This window comes from Martes martes (genome assembly GCF_963455335.1).
Source record: "Martes martes genome assembly, chromosome: 10".
NCBI classification, from domain to species: Eukaryota; Metazoa; Chordata; class Mammalia; order Carnivora; family Mustelidae; genus Martes; species Martes martes.
Genome location: NC_137898.1, coordinates 56,054,980 through 56,081,592, shown reverse-complemented (window position 1 = coordinate 56,081,592; position 26,613 = coordinate 56,054,980). Strand labels below are relative to the sequence as shown.

The window sequence follows — 26,613 nt, the reverse complement described above, 5'->3', positions numbered from 1 at the left end:
ATGGAAAGAGATTGGGAGCCCAGGGTTGGCAGAAATGATCCTTGTGTAGACATTGTGGCTGCAGAGCGCTAAAGGAACTAGAAAGTTCTCATTTTTATCTTCCACAGAAGCTGACACAAGAAAAATGTGAGGGAGTGGGGCGCTTTGGGAATTATCCAAGTGATTCCATGGAGGATAGTTGCCAAACACATAGGTACTGTCAGGTGGAAGTGCCTGGGGAGTCAGCAGAGACGGGAAGAGAAGCCTCCAAGACAGAATTCTCATTGCAATACACAGGCTGCTGCCAAGTACACTTCACACTCTCCAACAACTGTACACCAGCAACTAACCCTAGTTCCCTTAAGGCACTGGCAAGATTATGCAAGGTTAATTTTTTTTTTAAAGATTTTATTTATTTATTTGACAGACAGATCACAAGTAGGCAGAGAGGCGGGCAGAGAGAGAGGGGGAAGCAGGCCCTCTGCTGAGCAGAGAGCCAGATGTGGGGCTCGATCCCAGGACTCTGAGACCATGACCTGAGCTGAAGGCAGAAGCTTAACCCACTGAACCACCCAAGCACCCCGCAAGAGTAATTTTTTTTAAAGTGAGCATAGAGAGATTGCCTAAGTGAGTAGCTGTCTGACTCTAAATGAGGCCGATCCATACTTCTTCAAAGTGTTGTTTCCTTAAGCATTTTGAAACATTTGCCCGTAAATCAAGTCATACCCTCCAAATATTAATCTGACGTTTCTCCCTGGACTCCAACAACCCTACTTGCTACTCAGAAATTTTAAATTTGGGATGCCATGGAGCTTATTCTTCCACATCATCCACCCACAGCAGCACTCCTGGCAGCCCACTGTATGTGTGCTGAGGCCTTTGCAAGCCTGCCCTGCCTGTCTGCTATGCAACCCTCACTCTCAGAAAGACCTCCTCCTGGGGAAGAAACACATGCCCTGCAGGCACTGTCCCCTTTTTGAGTTACTCATCTTCAGTTATAATAGCACAAGATTCAAGTTACACATGATCTGCTCTCCTTCAAGGAAAACAGCTGCACTTCTGCCCACCTTCTCTGGTGGCATGCTGCTAACTTCCTTAACCTCCCAATGTTCTAAAGCAGACCCTCCAGTCTATCATGACTGCTGTTGAATTGTAGCTCCTAAAACATCAAAGTCAGACTCTATCAAAAAGTTACTTGTACTCTTTCCTTCTATGATTTGTAAGTTTGCTTCTGGAATCTACATTCACTGACTCTACTTGTGTTCATCCCTCAACACATAGAATTTCATGCCCAGTTAACCAGCTACTCACTTACTTAGTATCCAGAAGCAACAGTGGGAAGTGACTGGAGCAGGAGAAGGTTGCTCTTTGCTGGTCCCAGCGGTGGATTATCTGTGTTTTCTGATATCATTTTCCCTGATGACCAAACTTGATAAGCTTCTTGCAAATCTTGAGACATTTTTTACTCCCTGTGGCAAAGAAGGACAGTTAGAGCCAGAGGACCAGCCACCATTTCTCAGGAGGAGCGTCTCACTCAATTCCCAGGAGACCTGAAATGTATCTGGTGCATCCAGGAGCTGACAGTGTTGAAGTAGGTTCTCTTGGTCAAACAGCACAGTGTGTTCACACTATCACAGATTGGGATTCCTCGTTCTCACTTATATAATGGAGAAATGGAACACAAAATGGGGAATGCATAGCGTGGGACTCCATGTCTTGCCTGAGCAAAGTGGCCAACTTTACCTAAGCGTTTTAAGGAAGGAAATTGGAAATAAAACAAATGGGAGCCTCTTCTCACTTATCTCACTTATATACTCTTGGCCATCCCGTGGAGATTCAAAGGGTTTCCAGATGCAGTACCATGATCCCAGGGAGGAGGATGTTTGCAGGTTGTGGGGAGGAAGTTTGGAAGTGGGAGGGAGCCTATTGCATAGTCAGCTCTCTTGTCCATCTGTCTGATTCCCAGACTATGCTATTTGTTTGTCCACCTTTAACTTAAGGGCATCTCTTCCTGCTCTTAAGAGAGCACGCCTTTTGGAGGAAGTCCCTCATTCCTTGCATCATAGACATCACATATGCCACAGAGACATGTACCTCCACCCATTAGCTGGTCCATGTGGTTGCCTATGACCCTGGACTCTGCCTCTAATTAGCTGCAACGCTCAGTTAAAGGGGCCCTCAGAGGTGGGAGTGAAGCAGCTCTTCAGTGACTGTGCATTCAGCATGACTTTGCGGGCAGGTCTTCTTTATACCTTGAAAAGTTGCTATGTTCCCGAATCTGCAGCATGGAACAACTCTGACCTGGAAAGGAGACAAAAAGGGCATGCAAAATACCAAACAGATCCAGGTGTGGACTAAAATCTCTTGGACCAGGCTCTTGTGTTTCACATGGAAGTTCTCTCAGTAGACCAGCTGTGGTTTATTCATCAAGGAGAACAGGAGGGATGATACTGTGCTCTGAAAAACCATCTCTAGGGATAGCAAAAGTAGATTTGATATAACTAAAGTACAGCATTCTCAAGTCCTGGTCAAATGCCAATGCTAATGGCATCAGTTAATGTGCTAGCTGGTGTGGACATTCCACTGGCAACCTGAGAGAAACAAAATGCCACAGGCAAAATATACATTCCACAATGCTGTGAGGTCATTTCAACAGCTCGTGGTGGGAAAGAGCCAACTTTTGGAAGGAAATAGCTCTGCTCCTTCCTAGTCAGGACTGAAACTTGGGCTGTTTGTGCTTCTGGATATTTATTGTAACTCTCCAGAGCCTCATGTCCATCACTGGTAAATGAGAATAAAGCAACAGACACTCTTTTTCCATTTTTTAAAAAAAGAATTAATTAATTAATTATTTAATTTGACACACACACACACATACACACACACACACACACACACACAGGGAGAGAGAGCGAGAGACAGCACAGCAAAGGCAGGAGGAATCGCAGGCAGTGGAGAAGCAGGCTCCCTGTTGAGCAAGAAGCCCGAGGTGTGGTTGGATCCCAGGATCCTGGCATCATGACCTGAACCAAAGGCTTTATCTACTTAGCCACTCAGGCATCCTACAACAGATGTTCTTATTTGACTTCTGAAGTGACCTCTGGAGCTCGCTGCCACTCTCCCTTCCCAGACACACACCAACTGATGCTCTAGGGAGTTGAGCTGGGCTCCCCTCAGCCTTTCTCTCCTTTCCTCATCTGCTGGATTTTGAATGGTCAACAGTCAGCTGTCTTCCTCTAAATTAGTATATGCATGCTATTTTTGTTTTTATAATCATAAGTGTCAATTAAATATTTGGTAAATAACAGAAAAGAAAGTCAATCAGTGTAACTTACCATGTAATCAAAATTAAAAAATCATGTGATCATTTCAATAACTACAAAGAAAACATATGAAAATATTCAATATACATTTAAATAAAAGCCATCAGGAAAGTAGGAGTAATGGAGAACTTGTTAAACTGACGTAATGTATCCCTGAGAAACCAGCTAATACACTTAAAACTGTAAAACCAAAGTCTCCATTAGGTTTAGAGAAAGGCCTGGATGCCCACTGTCATACCTTCATTCAACATTTGTACACAGGTCCAAATCATAGCAATGCTACCATCATATTCTATTAGTTTTGATTTTTTTTTTCAGAAATATCACACAGTTATCTCCATTCTTTATATTTTTGGCTATAGTCTCTAAAAATTCATGTTTGCCATTTTCTTCCCTTGGAGGGATAACGTCATCAAGTGCTCAGGATGCACAATGGTAGCCACAACTTCCTGAAATATTGGATCCCTTAATATGGAATTCAAATGAATTAATTAAATGTTTATTATCTTTTTAAACATCTTTTTTCCTTGTCTAATATCCACAAATGTGTTTTCTTCCTTCTATCATGGTATTTGCCGTTTCTTACTTTATATACTTCATGTTCACGTGAATTTGACTAAGCACCAAAATGTTATGACTCAGATTTATTTGTTTTCTTCAACAAGACTTTATTTCCCCAAAAAATATCCTCCACCTTTGTCGTTTGAATGCTATTATCTCCTCCATTTTCTGTAGTGGTATGTTTTCTTGGGTTTTTTTCTTCTGCTGACTATGTCTAAATCCAGCATTGGAGATCCCTGTGTTTCTCTCTGTGTGTTCATTTCTTTTCAGTAAGCGTCTTATTGGTTCACTTGAAGCTTGAATGAAGAAAATTAAACCAGATAGTTATTGTTGAAGCATCCTGACAGAGGTTGAAGGGACGTGGGCAGAGGAACAGCAAAGAGTGAAGATCTGAAATCACTGTTTTAAGAGTCAGTCTGTACTCTGCCAGTTTTGTGTTTCACTCATACTTTATTTCAGCATGCCATAATGATCATTCAAGACATCATCTTTGTTTATCTTATTAATATGGGAATAAACTCCTTTCTATGCAGATATTCTCTATACTGATGTTGCATACTACCTCAAGACTTTAGACCGGTTCCTTTGGAATACCCCTGATCAATAGCAAGAAAATATCTGAGGTGTTCATTATCCAAAGTCATTTTTACAGAGATTCTAAGAAGTCTCGGGTGTTGATTGCCCCATGTATTGCAGAATCGAGTATAAATAAGATATGGGTTTTATACTCAAGATACTTGCATAGACATTTACCAGTGGAATTACATTTCTATGTCTTCATTTCTGGAACTTCAACGTACACATTTGGGTGAAACTCAAATTAGATAAAACCATTTACATGTGTGTCTATAGAAGGATTGTTTCTGTGTAAGTACTGATCACATTTTTATTCCTGAAAAAAAGCATGTCAGTGAATGAAAGAAGAGACCACAAAAGATCTACACTGCATGAGTCAAATTTGTAAAATTCTTGAGAACACAAACTACTCCCTAGTGACAGAAAGTAGATTGAAGGTTTTTGGGGGCCAGCCAGGGGTATAAGGAGGTTCAGTAGGAATTGGTCAAAAAGGAGCATTGGAAACTTTTAGGAGTGGTGTTTCAGTTCATTATCTTAACTGTTGTGATGGATCCATAGGTGTGTAGATGCCAAAATTTATCAAATTTTATACTTCATGTATGTGCAAGTTTATTAAATGTGAACTATTTCAATAAACTTTAAAAAGCACATGAAAGCATATTAGTGAATAGGCTTAACTTTTCTATAAATCTTTTTCGTTTATTTTTCCTATACGTATTCATCACTGTTTATAGTCTATATCCATATCTACTTGGTGTTGCCATATCATTATCATTGCTTTTACATCATTTTTTATTTACCAGTATTTCAGATAATATAGACAAACAGAGGTAAGTGATTCCAAATGTATCAAAATAAAGATAAAGAATAAATATTAGAAACTGAGATAGCCAGAACTATAGCTGTGGGTTAGATTACCATTTTGAGAATAGTGATGTATGACATGGTCATTGGAAGAAACTGGAATTATCCTAGTTTCTGTAATTTGGTTTCTATGTAGGTCTAAGTGTAGCTAGACAGGAACCCCTATGTTGAAACAAATGGGACAAATACACAGGAATAACAGAACATTTTGAATTTAGGCCATAAGATAATTTCTTTCTTATATGAAAAGTAAACCACTGTTCTGTGGTATATAATAGCTGTTGAATGTGCCATTCACTTATGAGCATCGAAAATTAAACAATTTTGGACATAGGCATTTCTGGAAGATATTACCTTTTCACCACATTGATGTTCCTACATTAAATGAAATTAAAATATCTGTAGAATGCACCAGTTATGATCAAGATGGTTTTTTAGAGAAAAATATTTTCAGGATATGGTCACGAATTTCTTTGGTCTTCACACCATAGACTATAGGGTTGAGGAAAGGAGGGACTAACAGGTACAGGTTTGATAAGAGGATATGAACATACGGTGGTATGTGAGCACCAAACCTATGTGTGAAGAAGGAGAAGAAGGCAAGGAGGTAGAACTGTAAGAAGACACAGATGTGCGCGATGCAGGTATTAAAGGCCTTGAATCGTGCCTCCTTCTGGGGCAACTGAAACACAGTGATAAAGATTTGAATGTAAGACAAGGTGATGAAGATTATGTCAAACCCTAAGATACAGAAAGCAACAAAAAGACCATATATCTTGTTGATGCGGACATCTTCAATGGCCAGCTTCACGATGGCCATGTGCTCACAGTAAGTGTGGGAGATCACTGTAGTTCGATAGAGTTTAAGACGACATTTGATGAGCACCAGGCATGGTGCTCCAAGAATTGCACCCCTGAGTGTCACTGCAACTGCAATGTGAATCAAGAGTTGTTGGGAGAAGATGGTGGTATGTCTCAAGGGGTCACAGATGGCCACATATCGATCTAGGGCCATTGCCAGTAGGATGCCTGATTCAACTGCCTGGAATGAGTGAATAAACCACATTTGTAGAAGGCAGGCTGCAAAGGAAATCTCTGGCAAATGGAACCAGAAGATGCCTAACATTTTGGGAAGAATGCAGGTGCTAAGTGCAATGTCCGTGGCCCCCAGCATGGCCAAAAATATGTACATGGGCTTATGGAGGCTATGCTCATATTTGATTATACCCAAAATTAGGGAATTCCCAATCACAGCGATGAAATACATGACACAGAATGGAATCCCAATCCAATGCTGCACTGACTCCAGCCCAGGAATGCCAGTGAGTGTCAGGACAGGGGGCATGAAGACAGAACCATTGGGTATGAGCATGATGATTTGGTCTGTAGAATCAAATAGTGGTGTTGCTGTTTCATCTTCTATTCCTCATCAAGACTACAAGAATAAAAAAAATAAGAAGAAAATACTTTATTTTAGCAAAGTATACTTTAGTCAGGTAATACATATTTCATCCTCTCGATCCTATATATATGTGAAAGATAAGTGACATGAAATCTTCTAAGCCTAAGGTGCACGGCCTTTTGATTTGATACATTTGCATATTGCACTTTGAGTTCCATTGTAGTGTTAGCCAACGCTCTATCACATCACTGTGTTATGTTTTCTTTCTCATGGTTGGAAAAATGAAGATCTAGTCTCTTGGTAAGTTTGATGTTTTTAATACATGATTTTTGTTTGTCATCACTATCCTGTGCCTTAGATCTTCAGAACTTATTTATCTACTAATAAAATAACTCCTCTCTCTTCTTGTCCTTCAGACGCTGTTACACATAATTTTTATTTTTAATTTTTGCTTATTTAGCTTTTTGAACATTCCACGTATAATGATAGCATGCAGTGTTGGAGTATCTCTCTCTGACTCTTCTCACAGATCATAATGTACTCAGAGTTCACCATTTGGTCACAAATGGCAGGATTTTTTTCTTCCTCCTGCATGAGTAAACTAATCATCACAGAAATGCAAATGAAATGAAAGCCAGTGAAATATCACCTCAGTTCCATTACAATGGCTATCATCATTCAGAGATAACAAATGTTGTAGAGGAAGTGGAGAAGAGAGAACAATTGTACCTAGTTAGTGGGAATGTTTGCCAATCACTAAGGAAAGCAATGTGGAAGTGCATCAAAAACTTAAAAACAATCTACATGTAACCCAGCAATTCCACCTCTAATATATACACACAAAGGCCTGGAAAAGAGGAATATTGAAGAGAAATATTCAGTCTCTTGTTCACCACCACAGCATTATGCACAATAGCCAAGATACAGAAAAAAACCTCAGTGCCCATCAACAAGTGAATGCATAAAGAAGACGTGCAATGGAATATCATCCATCTTATTGTATCTTTTCAATGAATCCTTTCAAATTTTCTCTTTTCAGAAAGTCATTGTACGAACAACCATCAGGTTGATGTTTCCACATGCTTTTATCACTTTCAATGACAAAAGTTAAATGGATAGGGCAGTTTTTTCTATTCCATGACTAACAGAACAAAAAGAGTTTCCTTGTATCTTGTGTTTTCCGCTCATCAATATGTGTTTTTTTGGGTGACCTGCTAATTGGACCTGGAAAAATTTATTTAATGCAGAGTACAGGCATTTTGAGAACTAGACTCCAACTAGGCTGTCAGCAGCTATGGTGCTGCTGACTGATTCTGCTGACCATAATCAGAAGACAAGTTTGACCAGAGTATTTTTCAGTTTTGCAGCTCATCAGCCTGTCTTCTCAGCATAGCGTCTTCCCAGTCTGATCCCTCTCTCCTCCATTCAGAGTGTTTTCAACCTAATTTGTCAAAGTTTCTATGTTTTTGCAAAACCTAATCATGCATGGTGCAACTTTTCCTGCTTCTTCTCTGTGAAAATAAATCAATTATTTTTAATTCATGGCTGTCTTCTGTGGCAGTTTCTATCAGAGTTTGTTCCTACTGTGCCCTGCTTTTTGCACATCTCTTGTATGTATTTGAAATGCCAGTCTGGGGATGCGTGGGTGGCTCAGTTGGTTAAGCAGCTGCCTTCAGCTCAGGTCATGATCCCAGGGTCCTGGAATTGAGTCCCACATCAGGCTCCTTGCTCAGCAGGGAGCCTGCTTCTCCCTCTGCCTCTGCCTGCCTTTCTGTCTGCCTGTGCTCACTCTGACAAATAAATAAATAAAATCTTAAAAAATAAAAAAAGAGTCTTTGAAATGCCAATCTGTGCTCTCTGTTCTTCTCTCTTCCCATCAGTAATCATTTTTCAATCTGTAAGCCTGAATATGCATTTATTCTTAAGTATTTGTAAAAACAATTACACCCTGTGAAATTTAATGTTTTCTTTATTTATACTCTAATGCATCTTCTGCCCACTGAAAATACAATGAAATCTCTTCACATTGTTTTTCAAATAGTTATATCCATCCTATTCTTAGTCTCTGTCCTTTGATGCTCAATCTAACACATTAAATTATAATCATCAGGGTCTCCTTATGAGCGCATTTGCCTTATCATTTTCAAAGCCCCTAAGAATTCTCTTGCCTGCTGATTCCTTACAACTGGCATTTATATTTTCTTCCAGAAAGTGTTTTCTCCTCAGAATATGCAATAAACTAATTCACAAGTTATATTCATTTTCTTTTAGCAATTTCTAAGTTCATTTAAAAAATGATTTCAGAAAGTATAAAACAGATAAAGATATGAGGATAGTCTAAAATGACAGATAGGCAATTTTTTTAAAAAACAGACAATCACATCTTGTCCACATTCCTTCAAATTCTTCTGATAAATTTAGATTGTCCTTGAGACTTGCGAAGTTCTCTAAAACACATCTCAGTCAATTGCAGGAGCATTTATTACTTCCTTTTCTTACAACTTAATTCAACTGTGAGTCAGGCTTTCCTATATAAGACTCCTTGTTTTGGAAACCTTCCTTTTTGCAAATATATGAGTCAACCTAGATTTTCCTCAAATCAGAAGGTTATATTATTAACCACAAAGAGAGGATTATGTGCCAGTGATTAATTTGTATGTACCTGTTTCAAGCACTTGAAGAAACAATGGGGCAACCTGTTGAAGTTATTTATCCTATATTTAGAAGAATCTTCACTATCCTGAGTGCTTGGAATTCAAAATTAACAGTTACCATTTGTTAAATACATGCTACATCATTTGTGCTCCTAAGACTTTAAAAATTACATTGTCTTCCTTACCTATGGTATTGACATCATTAATCCATTATATTAAAGAAAAACTAAGACTTGCTGTTGTTATAAGTGAATCCACTTGGATTCAAATTCCGTGGCATACCGATCCACAAAGAACAAACAATATTTTGTCTTTTGAGATTTCATCATCCAATTCAGTAAGAATTACGAGCTGTCTCTCAGTGTGTGAATAAGTCAGACTGGATTGTATAAAAATATACAATAGTTTTTAATTAGTTTGTGTCTTTTCAGATTCTGATGGAAGAAACTTCTATAGTACCTTCTTATTTCACAGATAAAATGCATACATATAAACATGTTTACTATATTCTGCACATACAAAATAGGTCCAAGTTTACACATCAGATCACTCATATACTGGCTAACACTGTGATTTAGCTCAAAAGTGTGTGCTACTCTCTTTAACAAGTGTTGGCATTTGGGAAATTTAACATAGCTACATGGGTCGTACTTGACCTGAAGAACTCTTAGAGGATAGTGTGCAAACTTTAACTTGACAGAAGTTTATATTGTGGTCAACCAGAAGAAGGGTAAAAGGAAAGAAACCACTAAACGCACTATCAGATAAGTAACATGGGAAAACGTTCCTTCAAAGTATATTCATCATGTGAAGAAAGTAGTTACCTTCCTTCAGGATAATTTTACATTTCCAGCTTTATGAGGCCTCATGGCTATTCTTCTAGAGCAGGTTTTCTCACTCTCTACACAACTGGCATTTTTGATTAGATAGTTTTATATTATGTGTAATTCTCTACATTGTCTTGGGCTTAGAAGCATCCCTGATTCCTACCCTCTAGATAGGTGCAAATTATTCTCTCTCATCAGGAAAATAAAAAAATGCCTCATGCATTACCAAATGTTACCTTCATGTGTGGGGAGGGGTACACCATACCTGGTTACTAACCATTGATCTAGAGTTTTACATAGGAGAAAAATATTCCTTAATTTAAAAAGAACATCTTGTAGCTTTAATAAAATTGGGCAGATTAAATCTGTTTATCAAGGAGAATCATTCAGGAGATAGTAACCAGATAAGGAGGTGAAGAGCATTTCAAGAGGAAATACTCTGGATAAAATCAAAGAAGCATGAAATGCACAGTTGGATAGTAAATCAATAAGTAATTTCACATATGAACTGTGTCATAAGCAGAGATGATGTTTTTGGGGGCTTAGGAAAAGGGAAGAATAACAAATAAGGATACAATTGAAAGAAAATAATTTCAAAACCTTAGGTGGAAAAACAGGTTTTTTTTTTTTTTTTTTTTTTTTTTTTTTTTTTGCCTTTAAAAATCCACTCCATCTGATCCAGAAGGATGAGATCTGGCATAGGGAGAGGATGTTAGAAGAATACTTGTGATAGGATGGGATAGGATGATGTGACCTTGCCACATCAGAAGAGTAACACAGGAAGAATATTTGTGCTACTTGATGACTTGATGGAGAAAGTCATGGAGGAGAGACTAAGATGCTCACGGTTTGAGAGTAATGAGAAACGGCACTGGATGACAAGGACTAGCTGGAAGCAACCATTGTGTGTACACATGTACATGTTCTGAAGAGGGAGGAGACAAACCTTAAACCCTAAAATCCAGGGAACAGGAAGAACAATCAGGGGTCTCATTTGCAGCAGGAACCCTGAACCATTAGTGTTACTTAAACCTAATTCTGACTCAGGCTGACTCCCAGAACATAAAGAAGGAAGGGATTAGGTCTAAATTCACTCTCCCAACACTCTATGGAAACCTTTCCCTCTACAAGATCTCTGACATTCACCGTTTGATCTCTGCCTCAACACCCCAGGGATAGACCCTCTGTTTCTGAGCAAGCTTGTCCATTGCAGGACTGCTCCAACTGTCAGACAGGTCTTCTTCCTGGTGAGCCTCAAACCGTCTCCTCTTCATTTTCACAGAAGTCCTCAATCCACCTTCTGAAGAACACATCAGCCATGGGACATGGACCTGAAGTCAGTCAGGACAGTTTGCATCCTTGGGATATCCCTTAGCTATGCATGCTCTTCAGGCAGTTCTAAAACTTTACATTGTCTCAATTCCTTATTACTGAGGCAAAGTTAACTGGTAGAAACACACTACATGGGAACTGTGAGGACGAAATGACGCAATGCATTTAAAATATTAGAAAGAAACATAAAATGTATTACTCTGCCTGAATGCCAGTAATTCATTCCTAGAAGTTACCCTGTGCTTCTCCTAGCTCCATCAGATACTTGACGAACACGTTACCAGATGGGATTTCCCCTGAATGACTTGAGGGTGTCATGGCTACTGGAACTCTTCCAGTCTAAACCTGTATAATTTCCTGACCTAAAACAAATAAGCTTTCCGTGCATTGATCAGCCCTGATCCTCCTCGAGGCTCCTCCTACCTGTGAGGCTCACTTTAAAATTTCTCACCCAGTGTGTGGTTAACTGACTCAGAAATATTCTGAACAGCAGCATGGACAAAATCTTCTCCCCATTTGAACAATCAGCTACTCTAAGACCCCATTGCTCTTTTATCGTCCTGCCATCTTCTTGGAGCATAAAGGTGTTGTGTTCTCCTTGAAAACAATCCTCCGTGTTCCCCACACTCAGTGCAGATCTAAGGCCCAAGGACTCACCTGGAATCATCTGTGGTAACATACGTAGAAGCCACGGAGTGAAATTCTTTTGGTGTTACCCATAGTGAGGATGGCTGTTTTGTACTACCGTTGCCACCTGGGGATTTTTTGCACCAGTCACTGGTGAGCTTTAAATTAGCCTGGGATAGGGGCACCTGGGTGGCTCAGTGGGTTAAACCTCTCCCTCAGTTCAGGTCATAATCTCAGGCTCCTGGGATGGAGCCTGGTATAGGGCTCTCTGCTCAGCGGGGATCCTGCCTCCCCACCTCTCTCTGCTTGCCTCTCTGCCTACTTGTGATCTCTGTCTGTCAAATAAATAAATAAAACCTTTTAAAAAAATAAAATAAATTACCCCAGGACAAGGGTGAAAAGCAGGCACAATATGGTTCAAAACCTAGGAGACTGTCTCATAGCACATCTGCATCTAATAAAAACTCTCACATCCTGGTGTCCTTGGGGACTGGAAGCCAAATTGACTGTCCTTCCAGAAACTTCTAAGAGAAGACAGTGCCCCAAGACAACACAAACAGTAAATGACACTTTTTTTTTTAAGATTTTATTTATTTTTTTTTGGCAGAGATCGCAAGCAGGCAGAGAGGCAGGCAGAGAGAGAGGCAGGAAAGCAGGCCCCCCACTAAGCAGAGAGTCCGATGCTGGGCTCCATCCCAGGACCCTGAGATCATGACCTGAGCAGAAGGCAGAGGCTTTAATTCACTGAGCCACACAGGCGCCCCAGTCAATGACACTTTTATACAAATATGAACCAATGAAGGCCTATGAAAACATCTCAAGGTCTTCATACTAATCAGTGGAGACATGCTGACAGAGAATTAAATGGAATATGTCTATGTGATACACAAATAGTCTCAGTCATGTTCAGAATTCAGATGATGTAATGATGTGCATTTTTCAAAATTTTAGTGCCAGTCAGAATATCTATTTCTGGTTTCCAACTATGAAGGATTATTCATGCCTGACATTTACTTCGGTGAAAAAAAAGGGGTTTAAACTTAAAGAGAAATTTTAATCTTTTTCTCAAACTGAAGAATGGAAAAGATTCAGAATCTTTGTGCGGTAAAAGGAAGAGTCTAACAAGACTGTATTATGTGCATCTGTCTGAAAGACTTGATGACCTTACTTACAGTCACACAGTATTTGATTTGTGTCATTGGGTCAGGTCCTAGGGAGTAGACCTGTTCTTTTTGCATTGAAAGGATCTCTGACTCACATCCTGTCATAAACTGCCATAAAATTACATTCATCCTAGAAAAACCAGTGGTGTATGATGGACTGTGCGGTGTGCCAGGTGAGCACCCAGGGGCTTAGGAGAACTGGTTGTGGATATCTCCTCCAAGCTGTGCACTCAGTGATGTCATGTTGGCAGACTGTATACAGCCATACCCGGGGCCATTACCCCAGTAAAAGGAGCAAATTACGTACATCAGAATATTAACTGCCCATCAGGGTAACAGTGATGGGCTTAATATAAATAAAATATTTTCAGAGAAAACAAGAAGGACCCTCTTCAATTAGAATATGAAGGAGGCTGAGGTGAGGAGGTCAGCACATTCTGAACTACAGTAAAGAGTAGGAGGGACGCCTGGGTGGCTCAGTTGGTTAAGCGGCTGCCTTCGGCTCAGGTCATGATCCCAGTGTCCTGGGATCGAGTCCCACATCGGGCTCCTTGCTCGGCAGCAGCCTGCTTCTCCCTCTGCCTCCGTCTGCCAGTGCACGCTCTCTCTCTCTCTCTCTCTCTCTGACAAATAAATAAATAAAATCTTTTAAAAAAAAGAGTAGGAAATAGTAAAAGAGTAGTAAACTACTCTTTGTCTAGAGAATATAATATTATTTTTAACATATGGAATGAGTCACAAGATACTTTTGGGAAATGCCCAAAGTGTTTGAACATCCTACAATCATAAAGCTATTGAAAGTTAGAGAGACAATTACTCTTAGATACTGTTTAGTTAAAACCCATTAGAGCTACAGAGAAATAAGATGTTTTGGAAACAGTGGGACTCCTTATTTGGTAATAGGTATAGTTATTTAGAGCTTCTAAGGATTTCACTAAATAGAAATAATTGCCTGCGAGAAACAAAATAGGGAGCACAGAGCACACATTTTCAGATGCGGCTCCTTATTCCACAAGTATTCCATAGATAATCAGAAAAAGAATTTTAATTTTAATTGTGTTAGAAGTGGAATTGAATAGGCTTTACTGCAATGGTTGATAAAGTTTATCAAGCGAGAAGATATAAGTTTATAGGAATCATGAGGAATACAAAATAGAAGGGCCTAGGCATGCCTATATTATTTGTGGAAATGTCTGAATTCATATGGGAGTCCTTATCATGCAGAGAGGAGATGAATCAGGGAAAAACTTATGTGGGCAGAGTCCTGACTGCCAGATTCAAAAGCAGATTTGGGTATATTCATCCAATGACATTTCATTCAGACATAAAAATAAATGAAGCTCTAAATAATGATACAGTGATTGTATTGCATAGAAATATGTGCTTTTCACACTTACAATGAATATATTATGTGGTTGAATTACTATGTTTTACACCTAAAACTAATGTGATATTGTACCAACTATACTCAAAAATAAAGTAAAATAAAAAGTTTTGTTTATCCTGTGATATAGGTGAAACTTGAAAGCTTTATGCTTTGTGCAAGAAGTCAGGCATAAAAGGCCATGTATTGTATTATCTGCTCCTTGAAATGTCCAGGTCAGTTGAATCCATAGAGAGAAAATCAGGCATGTGGATTCCATAAACTGGGGATAGGATGAGTGGCAAATAGCTGGTAATGGGAATAGGGTATCTTTTTTGAGGTCATGAAATTGTTCAGGAATTAGAGAGTAGAGTCAGTCACACAACTTTTTAACTTTACTAAAAACCAGTATCTTATACCCTTTAAAGTATGAATTTTATTTTAACCCGTGGGTAATTTTATACTAAGAAGGTGAAGGTGGAGAGAGGTCACATATTGCAAGTTACTCTATCTGAATTAGTCATTTGGAAAAAGGTCTGCAAAAACCCAGAAGGTGAAGTCATGTCAGTTCCTCTACTAACCTACAAGTCTTTACATATTAGCAAACACTCTTCACTTGCATGACTGATTAACTAACCTTTCTTTGTATATCTATATATCATGCATTCTTTCTTTGGAAAAACAGACAATTCTTGGGATGCCTGGGTGGCTCAGTCAGTTAAGTGTTCACGTTCAGCTCAAGTCATGATCCCAGGGTCCTGAGATCAAGTCCCACATGGGGCTCTTTGCTCAGTGGGAAGCCTGCTTCTCCCTCTGCCTGCTGCTCTCACTGCTTGGGTGCACTCTCTCTCTTTCTGATAAATAAATAAATAAATAAATAAATAAATATTTTAAATATAGAAAAAGAACAGAGACATGTCACATGTCTCTGTCATGTCACAACACAGAGACCCCCTAGCACTAAGAAGCAGGATCCCCACTTGCACAACCTCTGAGCACTGGGATAACTTCTGTAGCTGGCACCATGGCTTCTGCACATAATCAAGAAATGTTACAGGTCTCGGTACTCCCTTTATTGATTAGTGCCCTAAGCCCATTTAAACATCTCTGGGCCAGACAGAAACCACAGAATGGCCATTGGATGAGGGTCTGCCTTCTCCCCAGGTAGCCAGCCTCCTGAATAATGCCCATATTGCTTTCTGATCAACACTTTTCTCTTGAGTTTTGGCCTTTCCAGGCACAGGCAGCCAAACTTGGGTTTCCTTATCAATGGGCCAGTGCATTTTTGCTCCATCACCTGAAAGCCAACATCTAGAGTGAGAAGAATGAGCTCCTACACCCCATGGGTCAAAACTTAGTAGGATTCAGACCTCTTTCTTTGTCTGCTCACGTCCTAGGAAATACCCATGGCTTATTGGAAGCTCTCTCATGAAGTCCTGAGAAATAAAACCCTTGGAAATGTTAACTCAATATTTATTTATCAGATTTTAAACACACAAATTAAAAATGAACTCAAATCAGAAAGTGCTCAAAGGAAACAATAAAGTACTTTATAGAAAGGATTTACAAGTAGAAGAAAAACAGCATAATCATTGCACTCTTTTTTAAATGCTAATTATGCCCTGGGGCAAATGCTACATTATATGTTAATTCGAAAAACATTTAAAGATGCTAATTACAAGGGGAGACAAGATGGCGGGGAAGTAGGAGGAGGCGCCTTTTCAACCTGTACCCTAAAGTGAGCTGATTACCTACCAAAGAACTCCGATCACCCATGAAATCAGCCTGAGATCAGAATTATACACGTCTGGATCTCTACGGGGGCCAGAAGACGCCAGTGGGCAGGTAAAGCGGAGTGGGAACGTCGGACTGATATCGGAAGATAAACAAAAGGGGGAGGGAGCCACCAGAGGCGACCGATTGGAATATAATACCCCAATACGAGAGTGCCCTGCATCTGGGGACCAGCATTAACTTGGAGTCTTGTTGAAAGCACTCAAAATAGCAAACGATCGCGCGGGGAAATTGTGGGAATCGGGGAGGCTAGGGATAGGGGCTTAAGTCCCCAGACCCAAGGCAGCCTCCCCTGGCGCTGAGCCAGAGAGTGCGGTGGAGAAACCTGGTCTTTGTCCCGGAGCCGCCAGTGCGCCCGAGAACGGGTGGAGTCCGGCTCCCGTGAGGGGCTGGGAGCAACACCAGACGGCAGAACGCGCACCTTACTGAAGATGGGCGCGTGCCTCACCCTCCCATGAGAGAGGTGCACGAACGCCCAGCCTGGTGTTCTCGGACCCACGCGGCGATAGAGCCGATAGAGCTGGAGGCGCCACGCCCCAAACCCTCCCCTGGGAGAGGTGCGCACAAGCCCGGCGCTCTTAGCCCCAGCCAGCGGGAAAATCTCAGTGTGCAATCGCTGCTTGGAACCTCTCTGGCGCTCTGGAGCTGCCCAGACAGCCACAGCTGCCTTGGTTTTGCATACAAGCAGGAGATCCTGCGTCCCCAGGGACCGCGACTCAGAACCTGCTCTGCCAGTGGCCCAGCGGCTGCAGCACCTGCAGGGGAGCAGACTGAGGCTTCTCTCTGAGAGGGAGGTTGGGGTACAGTTTTCTTTCCTCTAAACCTCCAAAAACCATCAAAAGCTGTCAAGGCGAGAGAAAAGAAGTGAACAAACATAAAAACCTCCAGAGAACAAAAACCTGAAAAAACTGTTTTTCTCAGAGCCCACCCCCTTGAGGGGGTCGGGAGGACTTAACTCAGGGAACATCATTGACTGAAAACCCACGTGGCAGCCCCCTCCCCCAGAAAACAAATCAGGAAAGAAAAAAAAAAAAAAGACTACAAGAGAACAACCACCACTACTTCATAGATACAACTTTTATTTTTAATTCTTTCCCACTATTCTGGTTCATTTTTTTTCTTTTTTTATATAGATAATTTTTTAACCTATTTACCATCACAGTGAGATGTCCAGTACATCAAATTCCATGATAAACTTCTAACCTGAATTTTTTGATACATACACATGTGTTTTTCTTTTGCTTTTCCATTTTCTTAATTTTTAAAAAAATTTTTAATTTAGTTTAGTCCAGTTTATTCCTTTTTTATTTTTATTTTCTAATATTCATATAGAGTTAAACTTCAAGGTAACCCCCTTTCTCCAAGCAATGCTACCCCTATAGGTGAACCAATTTTTAATCCCCCTTTTTTCTTAGGAAAGTTGAGTCCTTTAACAAAGATATCAAGATACATCCAGGAAGAATCAAAATAACCTTCCTCGCCCACACCGAGAATCTATAACCATGCTCCCATCTTTTTCTTCTGCCAGTGTCTCTGTGTATTTATGTTTGTCCTGATAGTATATAAATCTTATACTTGGGGTTCTTCTTGACGAGGCTCCTCCTTTTTTTTGCTTATATATATATATATATTTTCTCTCGTCATATACTTTTATCAGTCTTTTTGTTTGTCTGTTTTTGTTTGTATACGTCATAAATCTTACCCTGGGGCCCATTTGGGCTGAACCTTCTCTTTTATCTTCCCTTTTTTTCCTGTCTCTCTCTCTCCCTCTTTTTTCTTTTTCTTTTCTTTTTTCTCTCATTTGGGTGGGGAATCCTGAGTGCTCAGAAGCGTTCCAGGGTGCACCTTGACTGCACCACCGTCAATACATCCAGCTACATCTGTCCAGTCATCTCTCACCAAAATGACTAGGAGGAGGAATCCCCAACAGAAGAAAAATACAGAGGATGGGCCTTCTGCAACAGAGCTAACGGCTATCAACATAGACAATATGTCAGAAAGAGAATTCAGGCTAACAATTATCCAGGCAATAGCTAGGTTGGAGAAAGCCATGGATGACCAAACGGAATTGATTAGGGCAGAATTGAAAGCGACCAGAGAGGAGGTTCATAATGTTAGGGCAGAACTGAAGGCCACCAGGGATGAGGTTCACAACGCTCTCAATGAGTTCCAATCTAATCTAAATTCTCTAAAAGCTAGGGTAACTGAGACAGAAGATAGAATTAGTGATCTGGAGGACAAACAAATAGAGAGAAAGGATCAGGAGGAAGCCTGGAACAAACAGCTTAGAAGCCACGAAAACAGAATCAGGGAAATAAATGATGCCATGAAACCTTCCAACGTCAGAATTATTGGAATCCCTGAAGGGGAGGAGAAAGAAAGAAGTCTAGAAGATATAGTGGAACAAGTTATTCATGAAAATTTTCCCAATCTTGCGAATGGAACAAGTATTCATGTACTAGAAGTAGAAAGGTCCCCCCCCCAAGATTATAAATTCAAAAAAAACATCCAGGCACCTCATAGTAAAATTGAGGAATCATAATTGTAGATACAATCTCTTGAAAGCCGCTAGGACAAAGAAGCTCCTTACATACAGAGGAAAGCCCATCAGAATAACGTCAGACCTGTCCACAGAGACCTGGCAAGCCAGAAAGGGCTGGCAAGATATATTCAGGGCACTAAATGAGAAGAACATGCAGCCAAGAATACTTTATCCAGCAAGACTGACATTCAAAATGGATGGAGAGATAAAGAGTTTCCAAGACCGACAAGGCTTAAAAGACTATGCAACCACCAAGCCGACACTGCAGGAAATATTAAGGGGGGTTCTATAAAAGAGGAAAAATCCTAAGAATAGCATTGAACAGAAATATAGAGACAATCAACAGAAAGAAAGACTTCAAAGATAACACAATGTCAATAAAAACGTATCTCTCAATAATCACTCTCAATGTGAATGGCCTAAATGCACCCATAAAACGACACAGGGTTGCAGATTGGATAAAACGACAGGACTCATCCATATGTTGTCTACAAGAGACCCATTTTGAACCTAAAGATACACCCAGACTGAAAGTGAAGGGATGGAGAAGCATCTTTCACGCCAATGGGCCTCAAAAGAAGGCCGGGGTAGCGATTCTCATATCAGATAAATTACATTTTAAACTAAAGACAGTAGTCAGAGATACAGAAGGACACTACATCATTCTTAAAGGGACTATCCACCAAGATGATCTAACAATTGTAAATATCTATGCCCCCAATATGGGAGCAGCCAATTACATAAGAAAACTATTAATCAAGATAAAGAGTCATATTGATATGAATACATTAATAGTAGGAGATCTTAACACGCCTCTCTCAGAAATAGACAGATCATCGAAGCAGAAAATCAATAAAGAAATAAGAGCATTGAATGACACATTGGACCAGATGGACCTCATAGATATATACAGAACATTCCACCCTAAAACAACAGAATACTCATTCTTCTCAAGTGCACATGGAACCTTCTCCAGAATAGACCACATACTGGGTCACAAATCCGGGCTCAACCGATACCAAAAGACTGAGATTATTCCCTGCATATTCTCAGATCACAATGCTTTGAAACTGGAGCTCAATCACAAGGAAAAGTTCAGAAGGAACTCAAATACCTGGAAGCTAAAGACCACCTTGCTTAAGAATGCTTGGATCAACCAGGAGATCAAAGAAGAACTTAAACAATTTATGCAAACCAATGAGAACGAAGACACTTCACTCCAAAACCTATGGGATACAGCAAAGGCGGTCCTAAGGGGGAAATTCATAGCCATCCAAGCCTCCCTCAAAAAAATTGAAAAATCCAGAATACACCAGCTGTCTCTACACCTTAAAGAACTGGAGAATCAACAACAAATCAAACCAACTCCACACGTAAGAAGGGAAATAATCAAGATTAGAGCAGAGATCAACGAGGTAGAAACCAGAGATACAGTAGAACGTATCAACGAAACTAGAAGCTGGTTTTTTGAAAGAATCAATAAGATCGATAAACCATTGGCCACACTAATCCAAAAGAAAAGAGAGAAAGCCCAAATTAATAAAATTATGAATGAAAAGGGAGAGATCACAACTAACACCAAGGAAGTAGAAACAATCATCAGAAGCTATTATCAACAGTTATATGCCAATAAGCTAAGCAACCTAGATGAAATGGATGCATTCCTGGAAAACTATAAACTCCCAAAATTGAACCAGGAAGAAATTGACACACTGAATAGACCAATATCCAGTAACGAGATTGAAGCAGTGATAAAAAACCTCCCAAAAAACAAGAGCCCAGGACCTGACGGATTCCCTGGGGAATTCTATCAAACTTTCAAAGAAGAAATAATACCTATTCTCCTGAAGCTGTTTCAAAAAATTGAAGCAGAAGGAAAACTTCCAGACTCTTTTTATGAAGCCAGCATTACCCTGATCCCCAAACCAGGCAAAGACCCTACCAAAAAGGAGAATTTCAGACCGATATCACTGATGAATATGGATGCTAAGATTCTCAACAAGATCCTAGCAAACAGGATCCAACAGCACATTAAAAAGATTATCCACCATGACCAGGTGGGATTCATCCCTGGGTTACAAGGATGGTTCAACATTCGCAAATCAATCAATGTGATAGAACAAATCAATAAGAGAAGAGAGAAGAACCACATGATCCTCTCCATTGATGCAGAAAAAGCTTTTGACAAAATCCAGCATCCGTTCCTGATTAAAACGCTTCAAAGTATAGGGATAGAGGGAACATTCCTGAACTTCATCAAATCTATCTATGAAAAACCCACAGCAAATATCATCCTCAATGGGAAAAAGCTTGCAGCCTTCCCATTGAGATCAGGAACACGACAAGGATGCCCACTCTCACCACTCTTGTTCAACATAGTATTAGAAGTCCTAGCAACGGCAATCAGACAACAAAGAGAAATAAAAGGTATCCAAATTGGCAAGGAAGAAGTCAAACTCTCTCTCTTCGCAGATGACATGATTCTTTATATGGAAAACCCGAAAGACTCCACCCCCAAACTACTAGAACTCATACAGCAATTCAGTAATGTAGCAGGATACAAAGTCAGTGTCCAGAAATCAGTGGCTTTCTTATACACTAACAATGAAAATACAGAAAGGCAAATTAGAGAATCGATTCCATTTACTATAGCACCAAAAACCATAAGATACCTCGGAATAAACCTAACCAAAGAGGTTAAAGATCTGTACTCGAGGAACTACAGAACACTCCTAAAAGAAATTGAAGAAGACACAAAAAGATGGAAGACCATTCCATGCTCTTGGATCGGAAGAATAAACATCGTTAAAATGTCTATACTGCCCAGAGCAATCTATACTTTTAATGCCATTCCAATCAAAATTCCACCAGTATTTTTCAAAGAGCTGGAGCAAATAATACTAAAATTTGTATGGAATCAGAAGAGACCCCGAATTGCAAAGGAAATGTTGAAAAACAAAAATAAAACTGGTGGCATCACGTTACCTGATTTCAAGCTTTACTACAAAGCTGTGATCACCAAGACAGCATGGTACTGGCATAAAAACAGACACACGGACCAGTGGAACAGAGTAGAGAGCCCAGATATGGACCCTCAACTCTATGGTCAAATAATCTTTGACAAAACAGGAAAAAATATACAGTGGAAAAAAGACAGTCTCTTCAATAAATGGTGCTGGGAAAACTGGACAGCTATATGTAGAAGAATGAAACTTGACTATTCTCTTACACCATACACAAAGATAAACTCGAAATGGATAAAAGACCTCAATGTGAGACAGGAATCCATCAGAATCCTCGAGGAGAACATAGGCAGTAACCTCTTTGATATCAGCCACAGCAACTTCTTTCAAGATATGTCTCCAAAGGCGAAGGAAACAAAGGCAAAGATGAACTTCTGGGACTTCATCAAGATAAAAAGCTTCTGCATAGCAAAAGAAACAGTCATCAAAACAAAGAGGCAACCCACGGAATGGGAGAAGATATTTGCAAATGACAGTACAGATAAAAGGTTGATATCCAGGATCTATAAAGAACTCCTCAAACTCAACACACACAAAACAGATAATCATATTAAAAAATGGGCAGAAGATATGAACAGACACTTCTCCAATGAAGACATACAAATGGCTACCAGACACATGAAAAAATGTTCATCATCACTAGCCATCAGGGAGATTCAAATCAAAACCACATTGAGATACCACCTTACACCAGTTAGAATGGCCAAAATTAGCAAGACAGGAAACAACGTGTGTTGGAGAGGATGTGGAGAAAGGGGAACCCTCTTACACTGTTGGTGGGAATGCAAACTGGTGCAGCCACTTTGGAGAACAGTGTGGAGATTCCTCAGGAAATTAAAAATAGATCTTCCCTATGACCCTGCAATTGCACTGCTGGGTATTTACCCCAAAGATACAGATGGAGTGAAAAGAAGGGCCATCTGTACCCCCAATGTTTATAGCAGCAATGGCCACGGTCGCCAAACTGTGGAAAGAACCAAGATGCCCTTCAATGGATGAATGGATGAGGAAGATGTGGTCCATATACACTATGGAGTATTATGCCTCCATCAGAAAGGACGAATACCCAACTTTTGTAGCAACATGGACAGGACTGGAAGAGATTATGCTGAGTGAAATAAGTCAAACAGAGAGAGTCAAGTATCATATGGTTTCACTTATGTGTGGAGCATAACAAATAATATAGAGGACAAGGGTAGATGGAGAGGAGAAGGGAGTTGAGGGAAATTGGAAGGGGAGGTGAACCATGAGAGACTATGGACTCTGAAAAACAACCTGAGGGTTTTGAAGGGGCGGGGTGGGAGGGTGGGGGAACCAGGTGGTGGGTATTAGGGAGGGCACAGATTGGATGGAGCACTGGGTGTGGTGAAAAAACAATGAATACTGTTACGCTGAAAATAAATAAAAAATTTAATTAAAAAAAAAAAAGATGCTAATTACAAAGACAATCATATTTCACCAGATTGTCAACACTTAAAAATCTCAAACATAACCAGTGTTTTTGAGAATTCAGACATACAAATGCCAATAGTCAGTGTTATAATTGATACAATCAATCTCTTTGAAGGATCACTTGAAGTTTCTAGAAATCATTAAAATGACCCTTTACAAAATATATTTTCCTTTTTCATGTAAATTCCTGTTCAAGAACGTATTCTATATTTGTCCTAGTCAATGTGTGGGAGGATAGAGAGTCCCGGTGATCCTCTTGACCTTGCAATGACCCATTTGTTTTCCTTTGTCTCCTTTTTAGGTCTCAGATTGGAGGTGGTCCTGGTACATCAAAGGCCACAATAATGGAACAATCTGGACTCTAGCATAAATATTTTACCATAATGACAATTGAGGATGGTGCAAACAGCTTCCAGTTTCACATTCTGTCTCCCAGTAAGCTTTATATTCCCACTATTTCTACGATAACTGTCAGGACTTGTCATTGTAAGATATATTTCAAACTTCTCCAAAAAAGCTTGCAATTATAGCAGACCACCCTGTGCTAACCTGCTGTTTGGTTTTGGATAGCCCACTAGCTGAGTACAGTTTTCACAGATGAACTCCTGGAATCAATGTGGTGTAGGGAATATCTGACTTTCAGCCCCACTTAAGCAGAATGCTATCTCCCAGAAAGAAAGAAATTCTATTCTTCTACTTTTGACTGAATTATAGAAAAACTACACAATTATGATTATTATTGCTTATATTAGAATTTGAATATCATTAAAACATTTTGTGCAAATATATTTTTTATCTTCCTATCTAAATACTTATGTAATAGTCTTGAATTGCCCCCTTGCCCACAAAGCCTAAGCTATGTACCAGTCTCTTTCCATAGGAGTTTGCTGAACCCTGACTTAAAAATTAAGAAATTACTTCTGATGCTATCTTAGCTTTATTCCTAAGGAAACTATGTTATTTAAGAACAACAACCCTGGGACGCCTGGGTGGCTCAGTCCTTTGAGTATATGCCTTCCACTTGGGTCATGGTCTTGCAGTCCTGGGATGGAGTACTGCATCAGGCTCCCTGCTTGGCAGGGAACCTGTTTCTCCCTCTCCCTCTGCCTGCTGCTCCCCCTGCTTGTGCTCTCTATCTCTGTCAAATTAATAAATATTTAACAAAAAATAAAGAATAATCCCTATAGGCAATCAATTATAGTCATATCATATATTAATCATATAATAAATATTGACATTGAACATATTTTCAAAAGATGCCCCAAGACATCCCCTAGATTTACAAATAGTCATCCTCAGCAGTCATTGATAATGTGATGAGCCTGAATCCATTAAACAAGACAGAGTATCAGCCATTTATACAACATGCAGTCTATTTTATAGGTGCATCGATTTTAACATCATAAATCAAATTATGGACATTTGCACACATATGTATATTTTCCATCATCATTCAGCAAATGATCTATGAGTTGAATTTTTCAGAAACAGTCCACTTAGCCTTAAGCTCTGAAGTTGTTAATCTTAGTTAAAACACTCCATCTCTTCATTAATTTAACAGCCTTTCTTGATTAAAAAATGTGATGTCTTATATCCACTGAGAAGATATGTTATCACATGCTGGATAGGTACACACACAGAGACATTTACATGCACACAAAAAACATGTTTTTACCTCATGGAGAAAACCTCTAATGATACATAATAACTTTCAGAATAAAGTCCAACATCTTTTCAGGGTGTCCAGGGTATTCTTTTTTTTAAATTATTTTTATTTTATTGTATCTTATTTAACTTAGAGTATAGCTGACACATGTTACATCATTTCCAGGAATACAGAATAGTGAATCAACAAGTCTAAACGCTATGGTATGTTCACAGCAAGTGTGACTACAATCTGTCACCATACAAAGCTAACAGAATACCTTTGACTCTATTCTTGATGCTGTACTTTTTATCCCTGTGACTTTTTCATCCCATAACTAGGAGTTATATCTCCTGCTCTCTTTATCCAATTTGCCCTCCATGGCCATATTTGATATCATAGCATCTGTGCCTCTTAAAATTGTTTCTTACATCAGAAAAAAAAAATCTGTGCTGTTGATTAAGCACGTTCTCTAATTCATGTCACCTCTATTGCCTACCTGGCATGTTGTGCCCTTTCTTACTGGGCCAATCAGTCATTATTCCTCAGGAGCCAGGCTTCCTAATTAAAAAGCAAAGAACATGATTTTAACTCTCCTGCCTGCTGTTTTCAGTTGAATTTCAATGTTTCCTTACCTTACACTCAGTGCGTACTCCTACAAGTTCTTGTTCCTTTCCCTCTCTCTTTGTTTCTCTCTTCTTTCCTCCCAGAAATACAAGGAAACAAATCCATGAAAATTAAGCACTGTGTCAAATTTACCACTCTGCTACTATTCCCTTGTAGGATAGTTAATATATTGTGCTTTAATAACACTTGATGAAGTAATAAAGAAATGACTAGTAGAGGGAACAGAGAAGATACAGATATATAAAATGGATCACATGATTTCTCATGATTTTTGCATCTCAAAATTCCTGAATGACTCTGGAGATATATTGAAAATTTTATATTATCATCTCTTATACATAAAGGTTTTGTTTTGTTTATATGTTTGTTTGTTTTGTTGCAATGTGCTTAAAATACACTTCCTCAAAAAATTTTTTAGATAACTAAAAATTTCAAGACACACCAATACCTTGTTTTCACTGAGTATCAGGACACCCTAGAACAATGGGTTTGAGTGCATTTAATTTAAGGGATAGATGTATATTTGTGAAAACTTTGGGAGAAGAATCCATTTAAAAAAAAAAAAAAAAAGCTGAACCAGGGACTGAAAAAGAGAAGAGAAAAGGAAATATCATATCTTCACTATTTTGTCTTTGTGTTTCTTCTTCTCATTACCCAGTTGTATGCAAAACCCCAATGACTGATAGTGGTCATGGAGTATGATGACATTAAAATCATAAAATGCACACAAATTGCACAAAATAAATATACAACATTGAAGCAGCTCAAATAATGTGAATTGCTGAGTATTATATGTTGTTTTGAGAGACTGTTACTATTGCATGAAAGGGAAGGCCGCAGGTGTTAATCTCAGTAGATT

At 39.4% G+C, this 26,613-nt stretch overlaps 1 protein-coding gene across 1 annotated transcript; it reads right to left on the bottom strand.

The window, feature by feature from the left end:
- Window positions 1-5,724: 5,724 nt before the first annotated feature.
- On the bottom strand, window positions 5,725-6,723 carry LOC308350150 (olfactory receptor 52A5-like; the record flags this gene model as incomplete). Its single annotated transcript, XM_080815153.1, has 1 exon — window positions 5,725-6,723. Exon 1 carries the CDS (start codon window positions 6,673-6,675, stop codon window positions 5,725-5,727), a length of 951 nt encoding a protein of 316 aa, XP_080671279.1. The 5' UTR covers window positions 6,676-6,723.
- Between the last annotated feature and the right edge of the window lie 19,890 nt (window positions 6,724-26,613).